Raw genomic sequence first — 24,994 nt, forward strand, 5'->3', positions numbered from 1 at the left:
ATGAAGAGAGAGAGAGAGAGAAAGAGAGAGAGAGAGAGAGAGAGAGAGAGAGAGAGAGAGAGAAAGAGAGAGAGATATATAAATGACTGAAGAAATATTTGTTTCCCATCCTTACATCTTGGATTCAGTGGGATAAGAGGTTCTAATGCCCAAGCAAGAAATACATCCCCCACCCCCACCTCCAGGGAATGTGTTAGATTCTGATGTTTCAGAGGCTGACACTGCCTTTTGGCCATTTTGTGCTCTTCACGCTGTTGAATGAACAGGCAGACAAGGGGGCATTGTACAGACCAGAGTGGTCTACTCTGATTACCAAAGGCAAATTAGGTTGGTACTACACAATGGAGGCAAGAAGGACTACATCTAGAAGCCAGAGGCTTCACTAGGGTACCTCTTATTACTCCTGTGCCCAATAATACTGACCCATGAAAACTGGTAACCTAATCAAGGTAAGATTATAAAAGGATGAAGGTTTAGTTTACTTGACCAGGTAATGTATCTTGTTTTACTGTGACACTAACAGAAGGCATGGGAAATATGGAGTGCAGAGGAAGCTATGATTATCAATTTAGAACATGCTTCCAGCTCCAGAAGCAGATATTATATCAACTGTGTTTTAAGTTTATAGCCTTCTTTCCCCCTTCTACTTTGTATGAAAAGCATCGGTGGTGGCTAATATTTTCGATTTCATGTGGGAGTAAGATGAATTGACATCACCCTGTAATGATACTGCCTGATGGGACTTAGTACATTCTGTTTGAGGGCCTGGGTTTTTCCTCTGGACAAAGGGCTAGAGTCGTGTAGAGGGGCAAAAGGAATGGTCAGTGCTGGAAATTGTTTTTTTTTTTTTTTTACAAAATCTATTTTCCACCCTGCTCTGTTTTTTTTTTATCCATATCAGCTTCATTTGCCAGGCTACCTTGCATTCTGGCTTCCAGTAGCCATCAGCCAATGGGAGGTATCAGCAGATCAGATAATGGAGGAAGAGAAAGGTCAAGGTATTTATTTCCTAGATTCTCTGCTGGGATGTGAACTAGCAATAATTTTACTATATAAGGTCACAGCTCCTGTTGAATGTACCTTTCCTTATTATTTTGTTTTATTTTACTTTTCCTTATTCCTTTGGTTTTGCTAACCATTCCCTCCTCTTGCCCCTTCAGGCCCCAGCCATGCACATTTGTTTACTCATGGTGATGAATAGGTAGTAACCTATTAAGTATAAATTTAAAATTACAGTAATACATATAGAAAGGTTTTCTGTGAAATTAAACTTTCCACACACACTTAATTATACAAATGTGTCTACATAAGTAAAAACAGGTAAACGAATTTTTAACATACACATAAAAAAACCCCTACTTTATTATATAATGAACTTTCAGATTTAACAGGCACCCACTTGCCCGAATTAGTCTGTAATAATTGAGGTTTTACTGTACTTCCAGTACCTGAGGTGGTGCTTTACCATCTATTTGTTGGTGTCTTAATTCTACCCACACCCTTATGCATGGTTCCTTCATTAAAATCTCTTTAATAATATCCTTTGAGTATGTCATCAGTTTCCTGTCATGAACCCAATCTATACAATTCCTAATATTTCTTTATATGTACCTTCTCTCTTCTTTTTATAATCAGTTTTGCCAGATGTTTGTCAGTTTTATTAGACCTTTCAACCAAACAATTTTTGTTTGTATTGATCTTTTCTATTGGATATTTTCTTTTTCTTAATATTTCTATCTCTCACCCTCTCTGAAATCAATAATTAAAAATATTAAAACAATAAAATAGAAAAGAAATTAACACTTTGGCCAAGTAGCAGCTCAGTGTTAGGATATCTTCCTGATATGCCAAGGTTTCGGGTTAGATTCCCGGTCAAAGCACATACAAGAAGCAGTCAATTCATAAATAAGTGGAACAACAAATTGATGTTTTTCTCTTTCTCTCTCCCCCTTCTTCTCTGTCTCTAAAACCAATAAACAAACAAACAAACAAACAAAGAAGTAAAAAATAGCACCAATAATGCCCTTTTTAGCAAGGGAAAAAAATGTTTTTTCCAGCTGGGGATCAATTGTCATGTCTGTAGTTTCCATTAATCTGGATGAGTTCTTTGTCTTTTTTTTTTTTTTAATATATTTTATTGATTTTGTACAGAGAGGAAGGGGGAGACATAGAGAGTTAGAAACATCGATGAGAGAGTCATTGATCAGCAGCCTCTTGCACACCCCCTACTGGGGTACATGCCCTTGACCCGAATCGAACCCGGGACCCTTCAGTCCCCAAGCCGATGCTCTATCCATTGAGCCAAACTGGTTTCGGCAGTTCTTTGCCTTTTTAAAAAAATATTTTTATTGATTTGAGAGAGGAAGGGAGAAGGAGAGATAGAAACATCAATGATGAGAGAGAATCATTGATTGGCTGCCTCCTGCAAGGCCCCCTCCCGGGATCCCACCCCTGGACCCAGGCTTGTGCCCGACCGGGAATCCAACTGGCTGCCTGGATCTTAGGAGGATGCTCAATTGCTGAGCTTCGCTAGTTGGGCTTTAGTGAACTTGACGATTTTGAACAGTGCAAGCCAGAGATTTTGTAGACCGTTCCTCTTGTTTCCCTCACAATTAAATTTAGGCTATGCGAATTTTCGTTATGAAGAATACTACAAAATTGGTTAGTGTTTTTCTTAGCATCTTATCAGGAGGCACATGCTGCCCATTTGTCTAATTTCTGGGGAAGCTTATTTTCATCCCCAGGTGAACTTGTGTCCTCCCGGTTTCCCACTGTAAAATTACTATTTCACCCTTTGAAACAGTATGTGGGCGGGAGACACTTGTTTTTTTTAATTAAAAAAAATTGATTTGAGAGAGAGGAAGGAATAAAGAAAGAAAAACATTAATTTGTTCTTCCACATATTCATGCATTCATTAGTTGATTTTTACATCTGCTCTGACCCAGGGACAAATCCAGAACCTTGGTTAGGGTTGCGTGGGAGACACTTTGATAGTAAACAATATAACCAAGTTGTTTCTCATGGTACTCGCATCTCCTAGTTTTGCCTAATGTGCCAATTGCATGGAGACAGTAGTGTTGGTGGCACGGGCGCTTCAAAACGTTCCCAGGGCTGATGTCTCTTTTCCTCGCCACATTGTATTCCCTGTACTTAGCATGTTTGATACAGTTACTTCTTCCCTGAAAGTAAATTTCTTTTACCTCAGCAAGGTGTATTGTAATTGACCTGCTTATAGGTCTGTCTTTCCCACAGACGGCAAACTTGGGAAGCCTAGGCATCACGGTTTATTGTTTTTGATTGTTTTTCGATTCCTGGCGTCTAGCACACATTAGGTTCTTCAGAAATACAAGCTCGAATTCGTTCCCTGGTGTTGATACTTTGTAAAAAGATTAGGGCTGCGCAGTGGCCTGGGAAAGGGGAAGTGAGGGCTGGGGAGGCGGAAGGCGCGGCCCCGCGACGTCACCCCGCGAAGGGACCCACGGCTCTGGGCGCGTCGCTGGCCCCAGGGCCTCGGGCTTCCGCGGGCCGGGCGGACTGGGGCGGGAAAACGAATAGCTAACTCGCCGTTCCCGGCATCCTCAGGGGGCGGGGCTTCACTTTGACCCCTCGCTCGCGTGCTACACATCCGGGCTCCTGCTAGTAGAGAGGGGAAGATGGCGGCCGCGACGGTGTTGGTTTCCGTAGAGTGGATAAAGAACTGGGAGAAAACGGGGAGAGGCGAATTGTGAGTGTCGGGGCTGGAGGCGGGCGCACGGCCGGGCCGGGCTCTGCTGTCACTGCGTTCCCCCCCTGGTTGGGGGAGGTTGGGGGCGGGGGAGAGATGTGCCCCCTCCCCCATCTGGGCGGCGGGTGTGGACGTCTGGCTAGGGAGTTTCGAACTGAGGTAGTCGAGGTGCCGGTAACCACTGCCGACCTCCTTCCCTCCGTGGCCTCCGTGAAATCTCCTCAGCCCTCGGCGGCCCGCCTTTCGTTAGCCTGTTAGCGGAACTCCGGTGTCGCCCCTTCGGGTCCCCGCGCTCCCCTCCGTTTCCTTTTTGTCCCCGTTTTCGCTTGGGCTCCCTCGGTGCCTTTCTCTGCACGGGGCCGCGCCGGGGAGGTTCGGACTTTCTCTCTCTCTCTCCCTCTCTCTCTCTCTCTCTCTCTCTCTCTCTCTCTCTCTCTCTCTCTCTCTCTCTCTCTCTCTTTCTCTCTCTCTCTCACGTCCGATTTCTTCTCTCTGCACCCGTTCGATTCCGCATGTCGGAGCCTGGCGCCTCAGCCCGATGTCTGAGGAGAGCGAACGGCCCCGAACCCCCCTCCTCACCGGGGCGTTGCGGGGAGCCCCGCTTTCCCTTCCCGTCCTCCCGGGAGCGGTCTGTCAGGCTGGCCCGGCCTCCGCCGCGCCGCTGCCCGGGGAGGGGTGGAGCAGGGGTTGCCGCTTTCCCGGAAGAACCTACCGGCATTTCTGTGCTCCGTCTTTTCACCTTAGAGCCATTTCGTGTGGGACTCAACTTTGGTCATGAAATGTTTCCTAAACCCCATTTTGTCCTGGGACTGCGACTCATTTTGGCAAGTCTCCAAGGTTCCCGAACACCCAGCATAACGCGATTCGTTTAGTCATAAACTTTTTTTTTTTTTCAGGCACGCATAGCAGTCATTTGTCATACCCGAGGTTTCCTTGCCCAAAATTTCAGCGCTCCCTTTCGAAACAAAAAAATGGTTCAAGCGGCAAAACAAACCCCAGGTTAAAAAAACAACAACACCCAAATCGCTTATTTCTAGTTTCCTTCTTTGAATCGCGTTATTAGCGACAGCTCGATCCTGGAAGAGTGAACTCATAGCCATTTTTACCGTCGTGCCCACTGCCCCTCCCTCTCCCCTCAGTGGTCCGTTTACCGTTGCTGGTGCAGTTTACAGTTGGGACTTCCTTACTTAGAATGAAACTAAACGCAGGGAACCCGTGCGCGTGTAACATCGGCTGCCTATAGCCCGCCTTCCACTCCCCCCGCTGGCACTCTCACTGTCTCACTGTTTTACCTAACTGTGTGAGCTCTAGAATTCGATTGGCTGAGTAAGAGGCCGGCTTAGCCACTTAACTAGCTGAGTGACCTTGGATAGGTTCCTTAACGGCTTTGACAGTTTCCCCTTGAGTAAATTGGGAATAAGTACTCAAAAGAGTGTTGTGTCGACTAAATAATGCCTGTGAAGCACTCGGCTTATAATAAGTGCTCAAGAGATAGCTATTTAAATCTTTAGATATTTAAACTTACTGCATAGCTCTTGCACTTATAGTCTGTACCACTTAGGTTAGCAATTAATTCGTTCCTGACTCATCTATGGTACTCTGTAACGAATTGAGAGAGATCCTTGAAGAGGGGACTGTCATTTTTTTTTGGTTCGACTGTCCTGCCTCCTGCCTCCCCACACTTTCTAGCATATGCTTAGAGTGCTTATTAGCTTATTAACTGTAAGAGAAGTCAATTAGGTATATATTCATTTCTTTACTTCGGAACATTTTCTAAATCCTCGTACTGCTAGGTAACACATAGCTATTAGGTCCCTTGTGTTCAGGGAAGGCAGGATGGGAAGTTACCAAACCAAACCAAACCAAACCATCATCTTCATGTATATTAGATTAGGATAAATCAGTTCATTGTTGACTGCTTTTTAAAATACCTTTTATTGAGTTTTAGAGAGAGGAAGGGAGATGGGGAGAGACAGAAATATCAATGTGAGAGGAATGCAATGGCTGCCTCCTGCATGCTCCCACCCCCCACTGGTGATGAGCCCCCAACCTGGGCTTGTGCCCTGACCAGGAACCGAATTGGCAACCTTTTGGTGTACTGGACAATGCCCAACCAACTGAGCCACACTGGCCAGGGCCACTATTGTTTACTTTTAAAAGCCAACTTATTTAGGTGCTCTCATGTTTGTAGCTTAGTCAGCTTCTTCCTTCCAGCTGTTTTTGACAGTTTTACTATTGTTTTACTCCCACCTTGGAATGAGTGGTTTTAGGGGTAGGAGGTGAAATTCTGCTTGGCTTCTGATTGGCAGCCTTTGGAGAAAAACAAAGTGATGCAGTAAAAATAGAGTTTTGGACTCCCTTTATGTATATTTACACGATCTATGCTGTCATAGTTCCTGTGATTGAAGAGCTGCCTCAAAACTTACGTAACATCTATATAGTTATTCCATGGCTTGTGGAATGTAATTTGAATTAGATACAAATCAGTATAGTCAGTTTTATAATTGTATTCTATTATGTAAAGAGAGTTTAAAGTTGCTAGTTGTATGACATAATGAAATGATTTAGTCAAACACATCACCATGTAATACTTTGTTTTCTTGTATTTGAAACTTTGTTACATATAATCTAACCTTGCATTTTTTCGTATCTTGCAAATGGCATTGTAACTATATTACAAAACATAACTTCCTTTGTCTGAAAACAGGCTCTTAAAAATAAACCAGCAACTTGAAATGAAGGTAAGCTTTTTCCATGCTGATAGTGCTCTCAGAAACATAGTGAAAATTCCTACAACACGCTGGACTTTCTGTAAGAAGTGTGGCAAATATCAACCCCACAATGTAACATAGTATAAGAAGGGCAAGGATGCTCTGTGTGTGCAGAGACAGTGGTGTTATGACAGGAATTAGAATGGCTATGGTGGACAGACTAAGCAAAAAAGCCTAAAACTACAAAGAAGATTGTGCTGAGGCTTGAATGCTTGAGCCCAACTGCAGATCTAAGAGAATGCTGGCTATTAAGAGATGCAAGCATTTTGAACTGGGAGGAGATAAGAAGAGAAAGGGCAAGTGATTTAGTCATAAGCTTCATATTTTGTTATGTGACAATAAAACCTTGAGGATATCTTCTCTTCAGAAAAACCCCACACAAAACCCAAAGGTAATGTGCCACCAAATTATTAGTGAATCGTTCGTAGATTTGGCTTTCAGAATGTGATCGATGTTTAAAATTATATGTAGAGTGGATTTTTCCTTTTTAACAAGATAAATGAGCAGATTAGCATTAACCTAACTGAAAGTTACCTTTTAAAAAATTTATGTTGATTTCATGAAGTTCATTTCTTGCCTGTCACTTCTAAGTCTATTCTGGGAGTTTTAGTCAACTTCAGCATCATATTGGTAAAGCAACATATGAGATATATGGGGCATTTTATAACTTTAAGAGATGGCAATTCTTTTTTTTAAATTTCTTTATTGATTAAGGTGTTACATATGTGTCCTTATTTCCCCCGTTACCCAACCCTGCATCCCCCAACTCAGAGAGGGCAATTCTTAATTGGGCCTCATGAAAAGCAACTGCTTATTAAGAGAGAAAGTCTTGGCTTTGAAGAATAAGGTTTGTTAGGTAACTATGTAGGAAAAAACCCTGTATTTTGCTTATCTGAATGGTTCATCACATACCTACCTAACCTGATTTTGTTTTTCATGGTAAATTACAGAACTCTTAAAAAGATTTTTTCCAAGACAGAAGAGGACTACCAAAACATAATTATTAAGTGTCCTTTTCAGTAACACGTAGAGCTACTCTTACAAGTTTCACATCTAACTGCAAACTCAAAACTGTGAAATATGCAGGATATGGATTTAACGACTTTAAGTTTGGAATTAGAGTTTTAGTTTCTTGATACTTTCATATTAGCATAGGGCTTGCTATGATTAAGCAAATAAACTTGCCTGTATTGGTAAATCCAGTGGAGATTATGTTTTTTTTTTTTTTTTTTTAAAATTTTATTGATTTTTTTACAGAGAGGAAGAGAGAGGGATGGAGAGTTAGAAACATCAATGAGAGAGAAACATCGATCAGCTGCCTCCTGCACACCCCCTTCTGGGGATGTGCCGGCAACCAAGGTACATGCTCTTGACCGGAATTGAACCTGGGACACTTCAGTCTGCAGGCTGACGCTCTATCCACTGAGCCAAACCAGTTTTGGCAGAAATTATATTTTTAGTAAAAATTATTAACATAGTTATTAACTCAGCATTTGTTTGTGTTACAAGTAACCTTGATGTAGAGTTTATGTTACAAGCTTTTAATCTGAAGATGTTAGCCTCATGTCAATACTGAGTCTAATTTTGAAATACATTTGTTGGATATTATCTATTTGTCTGTTTGAAGGACTTGATTCTTTTAAAAATTTATGTATGAATTATAATTTTTAAGTCTTAGTAATTATTGGTAGTTATAATAATGTTTTAAAATTTAATTGTCAAATGTTTTGGTTGCCATTTTTATTCTGCTGCTAAATGACTACATGTTTCAGAACATGTGGATGTTCATTAAGTGTTGTTTGATCTGAATTTGTTGGAGGGAAATAGGAAGAGAGACCTTGTGGCAAATAATCATTCTAAGAAATTTTAGTCTTGGTAGTTGAATATTTTTTTTTTTGTTATTATTATTTTTTCCTTTTCCTATAAAGGTACTCTAAATTCAGCTGAAGCTTTTTCTGAAACCTTCATGTCTTAGTTTTCATTTGGCATTTATTTTCTCGTTTTGACTTGTATTTACAAGTTATTAGTCTTCGTCTGTTTTTTTTTTTTTTTTTTTTTGGTAAGAGAAATGCATTCTTCAGAAATTGTTAAAGCAATATTAGATTTTATAGGCTATGGCTCTCTTCATTAGAAAAATTAAATTATTCTACAATGCTTAAATATTAAGGTTAGAGTGAGAGCTATTAATGCACTTGTGTGCAGGAACTTACTGTCTTTTTTTTTTTTAACACTTCCTCTTCTGTTTTCTCCATAATGGATGTTTTCATTTTCATAAATGCATATATTTCAAGATAAAACTATGTGTCCCAATATTCATTTTTGTGTTTATATCTCTCTTCTAACAGTGATAATAGAAGTAGCACTTTGCTTAACCAAATTTACTCTTTTTTTGTTTTGTTTTTAAGAATCTAAGTGCAGCTTGACATTAATTTTTTCTGTGTGAAACCAACTTTTAGATGTTGATTATAATCAAAGTAGTAGTTCCAGCTTATTTGGTGTTTCCTTTTTTACTGCAAAATTGGAGCAACTAAGATGGAAAACCAAATATTCATGTTAAGAAGTACTCACAAAAATACTTAAATCCTTGATAGAATATAAGACAATTTATTTTATTTCCCCCCCCACAAAATCATGACAGAAAGTAGATTCTGTCTTTATTTTTAGGAACCTAAGACACCATCTCTACAATAGCACCAAACTATTAAAAGTGGAAAAAATGGTAAACTCAGTTATTTGGAGGTCATTAAGGGACTGAAATAATCATTTGAATTTGGACTGAGGTGAAATATTTGGTTATTTTAAAAATATATTTTATTGATTTTTAACAGAGAGAGAAAGGGAGAGAGATAGAGAGCTAGAAACGTCGATGAGAGAGAAACATCGACCAGCTACCTCCTGCACACCCCCTGCCGGGGATGTGCCCGCAACCAAGGTACATGCCCCTGACCGGAATCGAACCTGGGACCTTTCAGTCCGCAGACATACGCCCTACCACTGAGCCAAACCGGCTTCGGCAATATTTGGTTATTTTTAAAGTCATATGAAAATGGGTAACTGTTGGAGGTAGTTTGTTTCTCTCCTAATCATTTAGGACAGAGTACTAAAAAATGTTTCAACAGGTGTTGAAACATGTAGCATACAGAAACATAATTGTTTCTTTAAGGATACTTCATGATTTTCTGTTACTGTATTATTTAGAGAGAAGAGCAAATACAAATCTACTGATTGGAGGAAATTTCTTAGTGATTGTTTTTAGTTTTCTCCTACAACATAGGAAGAACTGTTTTGTATTTGGGAAATACTGTAAAAGTATCTGTTTTGCAAGTGAATTGCCCCTTAGTGATTCCTTACATAATTTGAGCAAATATTTGAGATGATAATACTAACTCATGCTGATATTATTATCTGTATCCTAATGAATATGTTTGTGGTCTCGTATCTGATAAGATGGCATTATATTTCAATTCTTAAAATTATGTATCAATGACTATATCATTAGATTAGGTGGGATTTGGACATTTCCAATCCCTCGCCACTGGGAAGATTATCACAAAAGACATAGGTATTAAGCTTAAAAAACAGAAAATGAAGCTACTAAAAATGTGAATAAGCACAAATAATCACCATAAAGACTAGTTGGCCTTTTTAAAATTTTTTTTATTGATTTTTAATTACAATTTTTCAGATATATGAAAGAAACCTCTATTTTATTCGAGAGTAATTTCTAGGCCACCTTTAGAAAGTTTCTTTTAGAAATCGTTTTTCTTTTTTACACCAAGCAACCTACAAGGCTACTGGTTGGTTTGTTTGCTTGCTTGCTTGCTTGCTTGCTTGCTTGTTTGTTTGTGATCCGGCCTTGTTTTTTATTATGGGCACAAAGTGAAAGGTGAGTTACTTGATTTCATTATATTCTTCTGTCAAAGACAGCTTACTATAAGGGGAAATTGTTTTAATACTTTATAGGAAATATCGAAGCAGTCTTGATATACTTTTTTTAAAGAGGAAACCAGTTGAGTTTGTTTATGTATGTAGGTTAATGCTCACCCGAGGATATTTTTTTCATTGATTTTTTTAGGGAGAGTGGAAGAGAGAGGGAAAGACAGAGAGAAACATTGATGTGAAAGAAACACATTGATTGGTTGCCTCCTGCACAGGGGCCCGGGCTGGGGAGGAACCTTCAACCAAGGTATATACGCTTAACTGGAATTGAACCTGGGACCTTTGGTCCGCAGTCCGACACTCTATCCACTGAGTCAAACTGGCTAGGGCTTGATGTACTTTCTTATATAATTACTCTTGACAAAAGAGCTAGGTTGCAGACATTTTTAGGTTATATTCTCTGATACTAGTCTGAAGTAGATGATCTTTTTGTATTACCTACTAGAAGGAAGATTGATTTTGCTTTCCTATTCCAGATGGAATTTTTAATTTTAAAAATAGTTTTTATTAATTTTTTTAAAAAATTAAGCATCAGTAATGTTTACTAATATTCAGATAGTAGAAGGGGGAGAGATAGAAGCATTAGCAATGAGAAAGAATGTTGATTGGCTGCCTCCTAAACTTCCCACACTGGGGATCAAAACCACAATCCAGGCATGAGCTCTGACTGGAATCAAACCATGACATCCTGGTTCATAGGTCAAAGTTCAACCACTGAGCCACTCTGTCTGGGCTTATTGATTTTTTTTTTTAAGAGAGAGCAGAAGGGAGAGTGAGAGAAACATTGATGTGAGAATGAATCATTGATTGGTTGTCTCCTGCAGGCCCCTTACCTGCCCCCTACCTGTCCCCTACTCAGGATCATTGTGCCCTGACCCAGAATCTAACAGGCAACCATTTGGGACATAGGAAGATGCTCAACCAAATGAGCCATACCAGCCAGGACTAATTTACCATTTCTACAGTGTTCTCTGAAATTAAAAAAAAAAAATAGGAGTTGGTTAAAAACAAAACTATTAATAAATTATATTTCCCGTTATGAGATTTAATTTAACACTTGTTCTCCATTGGCAAAACCTTTTCATTCTTTGGTTTTGAAAATAATTTTGTGAGACCTGCAAGTGAATTGTTGACCAGGAAAAGTTGACTGACTTTTAACAACCTTAAACTGCTCATCCTGATGTTGGAGGATTGAAATAATCAGAAGACATAGAAGTGAGCTTCAAGGGCATGGATAATCTGCAAAGTAGATAATCTCTTTGTGGATGATTATAATGTAGCATCATATTTCACCTTAGGTGTGATATATAAACATATAAGTTTAAAAATTACTTAATTTTATTGATTATAGAAACATCTGCATTCACTGGTTCTCTTTTAAAAAAAAAACAAACTTATTTTATTGATTTTACCAAGAGGGTGTTAATCCTAACCTGGGGATATTTTTTTCCATTGATCTCTCTTTTATTTTATGTTTTATTGATTTTTTTTTTTTTTACAGAAAGGAAGAGAGAGGGATAGAGAGTTAGAAACATCGAGAGAGAATTGATCAGCTGCCTCTTGCACTCCACCTACTGGGGATGTGCCTGCAACTAAGGTACATGCCCTTGACTGGAATCGAACCCGGGACCTTTCAGTCTGCAGGCCGACGCTCTATCCATTGAGCCAAACCAGTTTCGGCTCCATTGATCTTTTTAAGAGAAAGTGGGAGGGAGGGAAGGAAGGAGAGAAGGAGGAGGAGGAGGAGGAGGAGGAGGAGGAGGAGGGGGAGGGAGAAACATCAATTGTGAGAGAGACGGTTCTTTTTTGTTAGAGCCTTGTACACCTTGTATTTTTATTCCTAAATTGTGAAATTAAAAAAATACAGAAAATGCATAAAACTTAAATGTAAAGTTTAAAGACTCGCCGAAACCGGTTTGGCTCAGTGGATAGAGCGTCGGCCTGTGTACTGAAAGGTCCCAGGTTCGATTCTGGTCAAGGGCATGTACCTTGGTTGCAGGCACATCCCCAGTAGGGGGTTTGCAAGAGGCAGCTGATGGATGATTTTCCCATCAGTGTTCCTAATCTCTATCCCTCTCTCTTCCTCTCTGTAAACAATCAATATAATATATTTAAAAAAAGTTTAAAGACTCTCTAGGTTGCACACCCATGTAACTCACATCCAGGTCAAGACAACATAACCTCCCTTGCTGATTTTACCCCTCTTTACTTCCCCGAAGTAGCCATTGTCCTGACATTTATGGCCTTCTCTTCCTTGTTTTTATTTACAGTTTTACTGCCCAATAATTTTAAGTTTCTTCTTGATATAATTGGAACCATAGGGTGTATATTCTATTTTATCTGGCTGCTTTTGCTCAATATTATGTCTTTTAGGATCCATTCATGTTTTTGCAAGTATTTGTGGTTCATTGATTTTCATAGTTTTAAGATGATTCCACAATTGGTTGATCTCTTATGCTATTGATAAATTTGTTATTTTGAGTTTTTAGCAATGAAAACATTCTTATAAATATCTTGATATATATACAGGTGTTTTTGTGGGATATATACTTAAATGTAGAACTGCTGGGTTCTAGATTGTGATTAACCTCAGCTCTACTAGATACTGCCAAATTATTTTAAATATACTCCCACCATCAGTAATGGGAGTTCACCTTGCTTCATATCCTAATATTTAATACTAGAGGCCTGGTGCATGAAATTTGTGCACATTAAAAGAGAATTAATTAGAGGAAATATTTTAATATTGCTATTTGCCCTTTCTCTATAATAGAAGTGTAAGAGATGAAAGAAAATTAGTAAAATGTATATGAAAATCTCCCTGTCATAGTCAAGTCCCCCCCACCCATGTGCGCCTAGAAATCACGGGAGACCCAGACCTGCTGTCCCCACCCCTGTCAAGCCCTGCTGGGTGTGTGGGGGGGGGCACGGCCTCAGGTTGCCTGTCCTGGTGCTGGGCCAGGGGGCACAGCCTGAGATTCCCTGGGCCAGTGGACGTGCCTTGAGGTCCCCTGGCCTGGGCATGCAGCCTGAGGTCCCCTGTCAAGCCCCGCCAGGCTTGGGGGCTTAGCTTCAGATCCCCCAGCCTAGCTCAGAGTGCATGACCTGAGGTCCTCTAGCCCAGACCGGGGCAGGGGGCATGCCATGAGGTCCTCGTCAAGCCCTGCTGGGTGGGGGGCACAGCCTAAGGTCCCCTGGCCTGGCACTGGGGTGAGGGGTGTGGCCTCAGGTTCTCCTGCCCAGCACCAGGCGGGGGGTGCACCTTGAGGTCCTCCCTCAAGCCCTGCTGGGTTGAGGGGCATGGCCTGTGGTCCCCTGTCAAGACCCGTCCGGCTTGGGGCATGGGCTCAGGTTCTCTGGCCCAGTGCTGGGGCGGGAGGCACGGATTGAGGTCCCCCATCAAGCCCTACCAGGCGGAGGACACAGCCTCAGGTTCCCTGCCTTGGCCCAGTACCACGCAACCTCAGGTCCCTGCTGATTGCTTGTTAAGGGAACTCGGCCTCTGCTGTGGACACAGCCATCTTGTGTTATGGATGGAATTCCTGCCTCTGCTGTGGGCGAAGCCAGCTTGTTATGGTGTGATGGTCAGTTTGCATATTCCCTTTTTATTAGGACTAGAGGCCCAGTGCATGGATTCATGCACGGGGGGCAGCGGGGGGGTGTTCCTCAGCCTGGCCTGCTCCCTCTCCTAATCCAGAACCCCTCAGGGGATGTCGGATTGCCAATTTTGGCCCGATTCCTGCAGGCAATCCCCCAAGGGATGTAGCAGTGCATGAAGCAGCAGGCAACCTGAGCCGGGACCAAGTGCTGTGGTGCTCCTGCTTATCCTGGCCTTGCTGCGCCTGCCATTGCCGATGCTCAGTAGTGTTGCTATGGGAGTGGGGGAGGCTCCTGCAACCGCAGCTGTGCTCACCAGGCTTGAGCCCGTCTTCTGGCTGAGTGGCGCTCCCGCTGTGGGAGTGCACTGACCAGGGTGGTTGAGCATCTGCCCCTGGTGTTCAGTGCGCATAATAGTGACTGGTCCACTGGTTGAGCAGTCAACTCTTCGTAATGGTCGCTTACGCTTTTAAATATATAGATTGCTATCAACCGCTCTCTTAAAGTCCTCTTGATGTTTTTTCATATATTTAGGTGCTCCTTTATTGGGTGCATATTTCTTTACCAGGGTTATATCCTCTTGTTGGATTGATCCCTTTAGTATTACGGTATGTAGTGACCTTTGTTGTCTCTTGTGATGGCCTTCATTTTGAAGTCAATTTTGTCAGATTGCTACCCTAGCCTTTTTTTTTTTTTCATTTCTGTTTGCATGGAAAATTGTTTTCCTTCACTCTCATCCTGTGTGAGTCTTTTGTTCTGAGGTAGGTCTCTTGTAGACATCATTTATTTCGATCATGTTTTTGTATACATTCAGCTACCCTATGTCTTTTGATAGGAGCATTTAATCCTTTTACATTTAAGGTTATCAATAGGTACTTATTTATTGCCATTTTAATTCTGTATGCCTAATTTTCTCTTTCTCAGTTTCTTCTGTTCATTACAGCAATCCCTTTAGCATTTCTTGCAGTGCTGATTTGGTGGTAATAAACTCCTTTAGCCTTTTTTTTTTTTTTTTTTTTTTTTTTTTGGTCTGGGAAGCTCTTTATTTCGCCATCGATTTTGAATGATAGCCTTGCTGGATATAGTAATCTTGGTTTCAGATCCTTGCTTTTCCTTACCTTGAATACTTCATGCCATTCCCTCCTGCCCTGTGGAATTTCTCAGGGAAATCAATTGACAGCCGTATGGGAGCTTTTTTGTAGGTAACAAATTGCTTTTTCTCTTGCTGCTTTTAAGATTCTCTCTTTGTTTTTCATTTTTGGCATTTTAATTATGATGTGTCGGGATATGGGGCTGTTTAGGTTCTTCTTGGGACTCTCTGTGCCTCCTGTACTTGAGTGACTTTTCACCAAGTTAGGGAAGTTTTCTGCCATTATTTCTTCAAGTAAGTTCTCTATCCCTTGCTCAATTTCTTCTCCTTTTGGAACACATATTGTAAGTCTATTGTTATGTTTCATGTTGTCCCACAGCTCCCTTAAGTGGTCCTGTTTTTTTAATTGTTTTTTCTGTTTGCTTCTCTGATTGTGTGATTTTTTTCTATCCTATCTTCTAATTCACTGATCCAATCCTTGACTTCCCCTAATCTGCTGTGTATTCCTTCCACTCTGTTCTTTATTAGTACTATGTCATTCTTCATAGTATATCTTTTCTCATGCTGTTGAGCATCTTTGCCATTATTATTCTGACCTCTATGTCTGATGTATTTCTTATCTCCATTTCATTTGTCTTGTCTTCTGGAGAATTCTCTTGTTCTTTAATTTTTTTTTGTCCCATTTGGGTTTGGGTTTGAGACTGTGTATTAGGTTGATCTGCTGCTCCTCCCAGTCTCTAGTGCAGGACGGTGTCAGATGCATTTTCTGACTAGTTAGATCAGGCAAAAATTCAAAGCCTATAGAAACTTGCCTCTGCTTGCAGACTGATTGCATTCAGTCCAGAGTAGCCTCAGGCAATCATCCAAAGGTGGGGAGAGACATTTTCTAAAAGCATGGGGCAATTGCTTATGCCTGGAGGCTAATTTTGCTCAGTCTCTTAATGGACCTCAGAAACTCCACAGGGTAGGGCAAGGTGTTTTCCAATAGGGTGGGAAAAACTACCTGGCAAAAACTACCTGGATAGCAAAGGTCTGCCTGAGAAAGATGTCCTCTGTAGCATGAGGGAGTGACTCAGCATAGGAAACCAGGATATCTGCCTTCTGAGCTCTAACCCCAGAGCCCCCAACCCAGTTTCTGCTCTCATAGCTCTAGTGCACTCTGCCCTCCCACTGCTGGAACCAAAGATGAGTGGCTGCACATGAAATTTTGTGTATTGGCCCTTTAAGAGGGTGCCTGCTTTTCCAGCTATCTCTCCCTGGCAGATAGCAACCCTACTGCTTTCCACAGTCAGATGTTATGTGGACATTGTTCTCAGTTCTAGTGCTCTCTGCTGGGGGCCAAGCTTGGGGATTAGACCCCAGAGTTCTCAGTGGCACCCCCCCACACAATTGAGATATCTCTTCAGCTGCTGTCTGTGGGGGCCTAGCTAGCACTTTTAAGGCTCTACCCATCCTACTAGTCTCTATGCAGTGTCCTTTTTCTGTCCTTGGTTATCAGGGTTCTCTCCAGCTAGTCTTAAGTTGATTATTAAGGATTTTTTTTGTATTTTAGTTGTAATTCCAATTTGGTCCTAGGAGTGTTTCTGTGTAGCATCCACTTACTCCACTGCCATTTTTAATTTCTAAGCCCACAATTTTTACTCTGATCTTCCACGTGTCTGTTTTTGCTTTTGTTGCCTGAGCTTTTGGGAGAGAGAGAGCAAGGGCCAGAGTCAAGGGTGGGGAGGGGGAGAAGAGGAGAGAGAAATGGAGAGAGAGGGGGAAAGGGAGGAAAGAGAGGGAGAGAGTGTGCACATCATTTCTTGCTGTCACTGTAAGGTTCTATCTTATCCTGCTTAAAGAATGTCCTTAAGCTTTTTTCCCCCCCCCATGTGTGAAATAAGTTATTGTTTGAAGTTCCATTCTTATTTTGCCTTTTCTTGGAACTCTGTTTTTTGTAATACAGAATTTTAGGTTGGCAGATACTTTGTTTTAGCACCTTGACTGTATCTTTCAGCTCTCTCTGGCATTCACCCTTCTTGTTGAGAAGTCATGAAGATAATATTTTTTTGTCTTAATTGCTTAAATGATTTTATCTTTAGTTTTTTTTGATGCTTTATTATAATGTGCCCATATGTGGATTTCACTTCAGTTTTGGAAAACTGAATTCTTGGCAATTATTTCTTCAAATATTGCTTTTTATTGTTCTTTCTCTCCTTTCTGGAATTCCAGTTGAGCATACCTCTTTTTACTGTAGCCTATATACCTATTCTTTGCTGTATTTAAGTTAATCTAAGGAAGAAGTATTCAAATATAAGCATTTTTTTCATTTTTTGTTTTATTCTTTTTAAAATATATATATTTTTTTATTGATTTCCGAGAGAGAGAGAGAGAGAGAGAGAGAGAGAGAGAGAGAGAGAGAAAGGGAGGGAGGGAGGGAGGGGAGAGAGAGAGAGAGATAGAAACATCAATGATGAGAGGGAATCATTGATTGGCTGCCTCCTACACTACTCTTACTGGGGATCCATCCTGCAACCTGGACATGTGCCCTTGACCAGAATCGAACCCGGGACCCTTCAGTCTGCAGACTGACGCTCTATCCACTGACCCAAACTGGCTAGGGCTCATTTTTTGTTTTTAGACTTTATTGTTGGAAACAATCTCAAACAGATGAGAAAGTAGAATCTATATAGTATATATAAAAGGCTAAGCGATCATCCAACTGTCAGCTGTGATGTGCACTGACCACCAACGGGCAGATGCTCAATGTAGGAGCTGCCAAGCTGTGGTGACTTGGCAGCAGCAGTTCTAGGGTGACACACCCTGGAACCAGAGGAGGGAGCCTGATTCTGGAGTGTGTCACCTGAGAACTGCCCTCTTACAATCTGAGATCCTTTGGAGGATGGATGTCAGAGAGCCAGTTTTGGCCTGATCCCCACAGGCCAGGCCGAGGGACCCCACTTACCAGAGGGACCCCACTCACTCTGCAGACGCCCTTCGAGCCATGGTGCTGCCCCAGGGGCGGCCAGCCTGGGAAGGGACCATTGGAGGTTGGCTCCAGAGCATGTCTGCCCCTTTTTGCCCAGTCCTGCCAGCCACCTTCTAATTAATTTCCTTTCAATGTGCACGAATCCGTGCACGAGAGTAGTAGTAATTAATAACCTCTCAATGATACATCATCAACCACTTTCAATAGTTTTTCAACTGCTGGCCAATCTTGTTTCATCTATAATACCACCCATTTCCCCATTCTGTTGAAATAAATATTTCATCTCTAAATATTTCAGCATCTATCTCTTGAATATAGAGTTTTACTCATATATTCAAGTTGACTCAGAAACATTAGGTTATTAAAATTTGTTAGAGAGAGAGGGGGGGTTGGGGGGGAAGGGCAGAAGAAAGAGAGAAACCTTGATTTGTTGTCCCACTTATTTATGCATTCATTGGTTGATTCTTGTCTTTCTCCTGACTGGGAATTGAACCCACAACCTTGGAGTATTAGGATGATGTTCTAACCAATTGGGCTAACTGGCTAGGGTCCATAAATGTTAATTTTTAAAATACTTGTTTCATATAAGATTCAAATAAGGATCCATACATTGTGATTGATATATCTCTAAAGCCTTTTATACTCTGAGGATCCCCCACCATCCTTTATTTTTTCTAGCAATATATTTGTTGAAGAGACTGGGTCATTGTCATGTAGATTTTTCCACAGTATGAATTTAGGTCATGCCTTTTTGTTTATTTATTTTTAAGTCAACATCATAGTTGGGTGGTAATATTCCATTATAAGGATCAGGGAGCACATAATGTCTGCTTGCCTCTTTGTAATGTGAACAGCCGTTCATACATGCCTAGGTCCTTTAATTTATTAGGAGTCTTAAATGGTAATGTAATTCTATCATTCTGTCATTATTTATTAGCTGAAATACTTAAGTACAGAGACATTTTTTATCAACTGTTGGTTCATATATGAAGGCAGAATAAGTGATTGATTTTTTTTTAGTTAATTTTACCAGTTTTGAAAATAATGAATTGATTGACTAGCATCTTCCAGTTTTGACCAATTATGGTTTTTAGGTTTGTTTTATTCCCATTCTAAACTAATGGATTTTGACATCTGATACATTTCCAAATATTTTTAGTTTATATAATTTGCTCTGTAAAGATAATTTTTGTTAAGATTTGAAATTAATGCAGACTATTTTTGTTTTGTTTTAGTTTGCATTTGTGTCGGATTCTCAGTGAAAATAAAAGCCATGATAGTTCGACTTACAGAGGTAAGAGTTTTAAAAGTATCATTGCTATTATTTTTGGCTTGATCAATATTAATAAATATCCTGTTTTCATCAAATTGTTATGAATGCAAACAAAAGGTATTGGATAGTTCCCATTATGTAAAGCTTTTATGTGAATACTAGAGGCCCTGTGCATGAAATTCCTGCACAGGGATGTGTGTCCCTCAGCCCAGCCTGCACCCTCTCCAATCTGGGACCCCTCGAGGGATGTCCTGGATCGGGCAGTCGGACATTCCTCTCACAATCCAGGACTGCTGGCTCCCAACTGCTCGCCTGCCTGCCATCCTGGTTGCCCCTAACCACTTCTGCTTGCCAGCCTGATCACCCCCTAACCACACCCTGACAGCCTGATTTATGCATAACTGCTCCCCTACCAGCCTATTTGCCCCTAACTGCCCCCCCCTGCAGGCCTGATCACCCCTAACTGCTCTCCCCTGCATACCTGGTCATCCCTACCTGATTCCCCTGCAGACCTTGGTCCTCTCCAACTGCCCTTCCCTGCAGGCCCAGTTGCCCCCAACTTCCCTCCTCTGCCGGCCTGGTCACCCCTTACTGCCCTCCCCTGCAGGCCTGGTCCCTCCCAACTGCCCTCTCCTGCTGGCCATCTTGTTGTGACCATCTTGTGTCCACATGGGGGCAGCCATCTTTGACCATATGGGGCAGCCATCTTGTTTGTTGGAGTGATGGTCAATTTGCATATTATTTTATTAGAAAGGAGGATTAGATAGGATAGAAGCCTGCTGCACGGGTGGGGGCCGGGTGGTTTGCCCTGAAGGGTGTTCCAGATCAGGATGGGATTCCCTTAGGCCAGGGCATGGAGTAGCCTGGGCGAAGGGCCTATAATGGTTTGTAGGTTGGCCACGCCCCCCAGTGACCTAAGTGGAGGCCCTGGTATCTGGGATTTATTTATCTTCTATAATTGAAACTTTGTAGCCTTCAGTGGTCAAGGCAGGCCAGGGCTGTGGAAACTTAGCTTCCTCCATCGCCAGAGGAAACTCAAGCCCCCTGCTCTCTCCAGCTCCGTGGCTGCTGCCATTTTTGTTGGGACTTATGTATCTTCTATAATTTAAACTTTGTAGCCTTAAGCAGAGGCCAAGGCAGGCCAGGGTGTGTGGAAAGCTTGGCTTTCTTCATTGCCAGGGAAACCCAAGCCTCCTGCTCTCTCCATGGCTGCACCCATCTTGGCTGGGTTAATTTGCATACTCCTGATTGGCTGGTGGGCATGTCTTGTAGGTATAGAAGAGGTAAGGTTAATTTGCATATTTCTCCTTTTAAAAAAAATATATTTTATTGATTTTTACAGAGAGGAAGGGAGAGGGATAGAGAATTAGAAACATCGATGAGAGAGAAACATCGATCAGCTGCCTCCTACACACCCCCAACTGGGGATGTGCCCACAACCAAGGCACATGCCCTTGACCGGAATTAAACCTGGGACCCCCCAGTCCATAGGCCAAGGCTCTATCCACTGAGCCAAACCAGTTAGGGCTGCATATTTCGCTTTTATTAGATCGGAATTTACAGTTCAGATTTAAAACTGTAGTTATAGTAATACTGTACATCTTTGCATAAGGATGCTATTTAACCTACATAATCGTCATGATATAGCTTGGATTTTATAATACAGTTCCTAGTTATATGAAAAATTACATAGACTAGTTATTAGTCACAAAGATAAGTGAAAAGCTAAAATGGAAAGTAAAATTATTGTGATCTTATTTACACTAGGAAATTTCCAGAAACTGAGGTTCAGTGTTTTTACTAAAGCTGGTATGTTTAGGTGGTATCCGGGATCTTGCTAAAGGTAGTTGTCATGGAAAACATTAAAAGCAAAGGTGTTGTGTACTGCATACCACAAATATGGCTTATTAAGTAAAGTGTTATGTAACTAAGAGGATATAAATTTCCAGTTATTTTAATATTGAATTATGTTACTATTTAACATTGATTAATTTCAAATTCGGCATATGGATTTAGAAAAGGAGGGACAAAAACAAAAGCAATTATGTTTAGTAAGTTTAAAGTATTTTCCTATGTAGCTTTCATTGAAGTAGAAACCATGACATTTTTTTCAATTTGGGAAAAGTAATTCACAGCCAATATTCTATTTTAACTCTAAAATTTTTAGATAAAATTCGTTGTAGTTATTTAAATTATGTCATTGTGAGTAGAAAATTAAGAACAGAATACTTATCTGTAGATAAGTTTGCTTTTGTTTTTATCAAAAATTATATATTTTTTAAAAAATAAATTTTTATTGATTTTAGAAAGGAAGGGAGAGGGAGAAGGAGAGGGAAAGGGAGAGGGAGAGGGAGAGGGAGAGGGAGAGGGAAAGGGAGAGAGAGAGAGAGATGGAAACATGAATGATGAGAGAATCATTTATTGGCTGCCTTCTGCACTCCCTACACTGGGGATTGAGCCTGCAACCTGGGCATGTGCCCCAACTGATAATAGAACCATGACATGCCGAAACCGGTTTGGCTCCGTAGATAGAGCATCGGCCTGCGGACTGAAAGGTCCCGGTTTCGATTCCAGTCAAGGGCATGTACCTTGGTTGTGGGCACATCCCCAGTAGGGGGTGTGCAAGAGGCAGCTGATCGATGTTTCTCTCTCATCGATGTTTCTAACTCTCTGTCCCTCTCTCTTCCTCTCCGTAAAAAATCAATAAAATATTAAAAAAAGAACCATGACATCCTGGTTCATAGACTGATGCTCAATCACAGCCTGCGGCCGGGTGAGATTATATTCTTTTTAAAGAAAAAAAAATTTTTTTGAGGGGAAAGCATTTTTTAAGAAATGAATGAGCCAATTTTTCTGTCATTTGGGTAAGGTCTGTTTTAAGACTTAGTGTTCCTAGTCTGAGTCCCCAAACTTATTTTTCTTATTTTAAAAAATATATTTTATTGATTTTTTTACAGAGAGGAAGAGAGAGGGATAGAGAGTTAGAAACATTAATGAGAGAGAAACATTGATCAGCTGCCTCCTGCATACTCCCTGTTGGGGATGAGCCCGCAACCAAGATACATGCCCTTGATTGGAATTGAACCTGGGACCCTTCAGTCCGCAGGCTGACTCTCTATCCACTGTTCCAAACCAGTTTGGGCCCCGAACTTATTTTTCAATTCATCCTGCTTATAAAATTGCATGATCATTCATAAAGATTTCTTTAAAATTTTTTTCATAAAGATTTCTGAGGTTGATACAATGTCTTGTTTTTTGAATAAATCAACTGACTGCCAGAAGTGTAAGAAAGTAAAAAAGACTCCTTTCTAAAAGCACTTAGATACTAAATTTTTTCTCCTCCTGTTTAAAACAAAATTTTAACTTCTGTTAACTTCATTGTGTTTGTCATTGAAACCTTAAGTGGGTAAAAGAAAGAATTTTATAAAAAGTATAAATAGCATAACACATGCTGATTACTCTTTTAGTTTTAAATGGGGTCTGTGTGGATCTTTAATCACTATCAGATAGTGTCTGGTCTGTGTAGCTCAGTTGTTGAGTGTTGACCCATGAACCAAGAAGTCACTGGTTTGATTCTGGGTCAGGGCACATGCCCTGTTTACGGGCTCCAGCCTTAGCAGGGGGAGTGTAGGAGGCAGCCGATGGATGATGTTTCTCTCTCATCCATATTTTTATCTGTCTTCCTCCCTCTCTAAAAAGTCAATAAAAACATATTGATTAAAAACAAATATTGTTAATTTTCATGGCTGTTCTGATTCACAATTAAAATCAGAAACAGTTATGAGCATCTCATTGGCTGAATTTGCTAGGGCTTTCTTTTGCTTGCCATTGCCTGTTTCTCAACACATATATACTCTTTGGCTGCTATATGCCAACAATCAAGCTTTGGTTTGAGTGCCCCAGTAGGTAGTCCAAGCAGGAAACTGAATGTAATTTCTTTTGTTCTATCTAAGGGGATCGAGTGTGTGTAGTGTTTTTCTCTGCCCTTTTCCCTTCTGCCCCCTCCCTTGAATTGATTTTATTTCAGGCAGTCAGTTTCCCTTGCACACACTACTTCACCTTGGTCTTTTTTATAAGTCCCTTCCCCCAATAAAATAACATAATAATATGGCTAATAAACATGACTAGTTCTAGTGATACTCCACATAACCAAGAACTGATGTCTTTAATGTTCAAATCCCACCATGAACATTATTATTAAAGGTGTTCTCAACTGGACAGCGTATTTATATAAATTCAGACTTAACTACTGGTTTACCATAAACACCCTAACACCCTTACAATTTCAACTGGGGTTCTAGCCCACAACCCTTCTATCTAATAGAAGTCCCTTTTACTTGTGGCTATTCTTAAAATTGCTTTTTCTGAAATGTTAGCATTAAGATAAAATATTTTACTTATTATTTTTGGTGTAAGGGTTTTAAGTTTTCCTCCCCATTGTAAATGTAGTTTTTCAACTTTGTAGGTTTTGCAGGACTTTGTTGGGGATAACCTGATAGTGTTAAGGCACCACTGACTGTTACTATAGATAAAATACAAGAGGAGTTTCTAACCACTTAAATGGGCATTTAAATAACTTGTGAATTGGGGACTATTTTTTGCTACTTTTGGGTTACATTGTGATTGTTTTTATGTAACTTAATATCAGAAAAATGACCTGGGCTATTTGCTTTCTATTTTAATCTTCTGTTATTAAGATTAGAATTCCCTGAACCTCATGAACCCATATTCTTATGGGAATTTGGTTTATGCTCAGCCGTTTTGTCCTTGAAGAGTGATTGCTTTTTAAAAATAATTTAGCTATCTAGGTAACTTTAAATGAGTTTTATTTGTTGTGAAAACATTTTATTAATAGAAAGTGAAAGTTGAAATTGACCCCATAATCCTACCATACTAATAAATAGAATATTCTCCTTTGCATTTTAGTTTTTATATAGTTTATTATAAGCACAATGAAACCATATTTTTGCAAAAGGTAGAATGTATATATAATGAAAAGTAAATATGTCTTCACAAAGAATTGGGATAATCTGGTTATATTTCTTTAACAAATAACTTAATGTACAGTTTTATTTCATTGTAAAATAGTATTTTCATTGTTTAAAGGGGAATTTATAAAAGTTTTTATTTCTGTTATATTCCTTTTTTTTTGTGACTAGTAGTCAGACCAAGGGAGAAGCTTTTTAAATATTTGATTTAAAATCATTTTTAAAATCCTTAACTGAGGATATTTTTCTGTTGCTTATTTATTTATTTATTTATTTGTTTGTTTTTTTAAAATATATTTTATTGATTTTTTTACAGAGAGGAAGGGAGAGGGATAGAGAGTTAAAAACATCGATGAGAGAGAAACATGGATCAGCTGCCTCCTGCACACCCCCTTCTGGGGATGTGCCTGCAACCAATGTACATGCCCTTGACCAGAATCGAACCTGGTCTGCAGGCCGACGCTCCATCCACTGAGCCAAACCGGTCAGGGCTTTCTATTGCTTTTATTTATTTATTTATTTTTATTTTTTTAAAAAAATATATTTTATTGATTTTGTACAGAGAAGAAGGGAGAGAGATAGAGAGTTAGAAACATCAATGAGAGAGAGTCATCGATCAGCTGCCTCTTGCATACCCCCTACT

At 40.4% G+C, this 24,994-nt stretch overlaps 1 protein-coding gene across 14 annotated transcripts in view; it reads left to right on the forward strand.

Moving 5' to 3' along the window:
* The first annotated feature begins 3,438 nt into the window (after positions 1 to 3,438).
* The window catches only part of THOC2 (THO complex subunit 2), a 128,658-nt gene continuing 107,102 nt past the window's right edge, over positions 3,439 to 24,994 (forward strand). For all 14 annotated transcript variants that reach the window (XR_014793764.1, XR_014793765.1, XM_084870776.1 and 11 more), the window contains exons 1-2: positions 3,439 to 3,725; positions 19,326 to 19,384. Coding sequence is in view for 12 of the 14 variants with exons in the window: in XM_084870776.1 (XP_084726902.1) it covers positions 3,655 to 3,725; positions 19,326 to 19,384 (130 nt within the window). In the remaining 2 variants the exon portion in view is untranslated. The remainder of the gene's footprint in view (positions 3,726 to 19,325; positions 19,385 to 24,994) is intronic.

The sequence above is a fragment of the Pipistrellus hanaki genome (assembly GCF_964339955.1).
Source record: "Pipistrellus hanaki genome assembly, chromosome: X".
In the NCBI taxonomy this organism is placed as follows: Eukaryota; Metazoa; Chordata; class Mammalia; order Chiroptera; family Vespertilionidae; genus Pipistrellus; species Pipistrellus hanaki.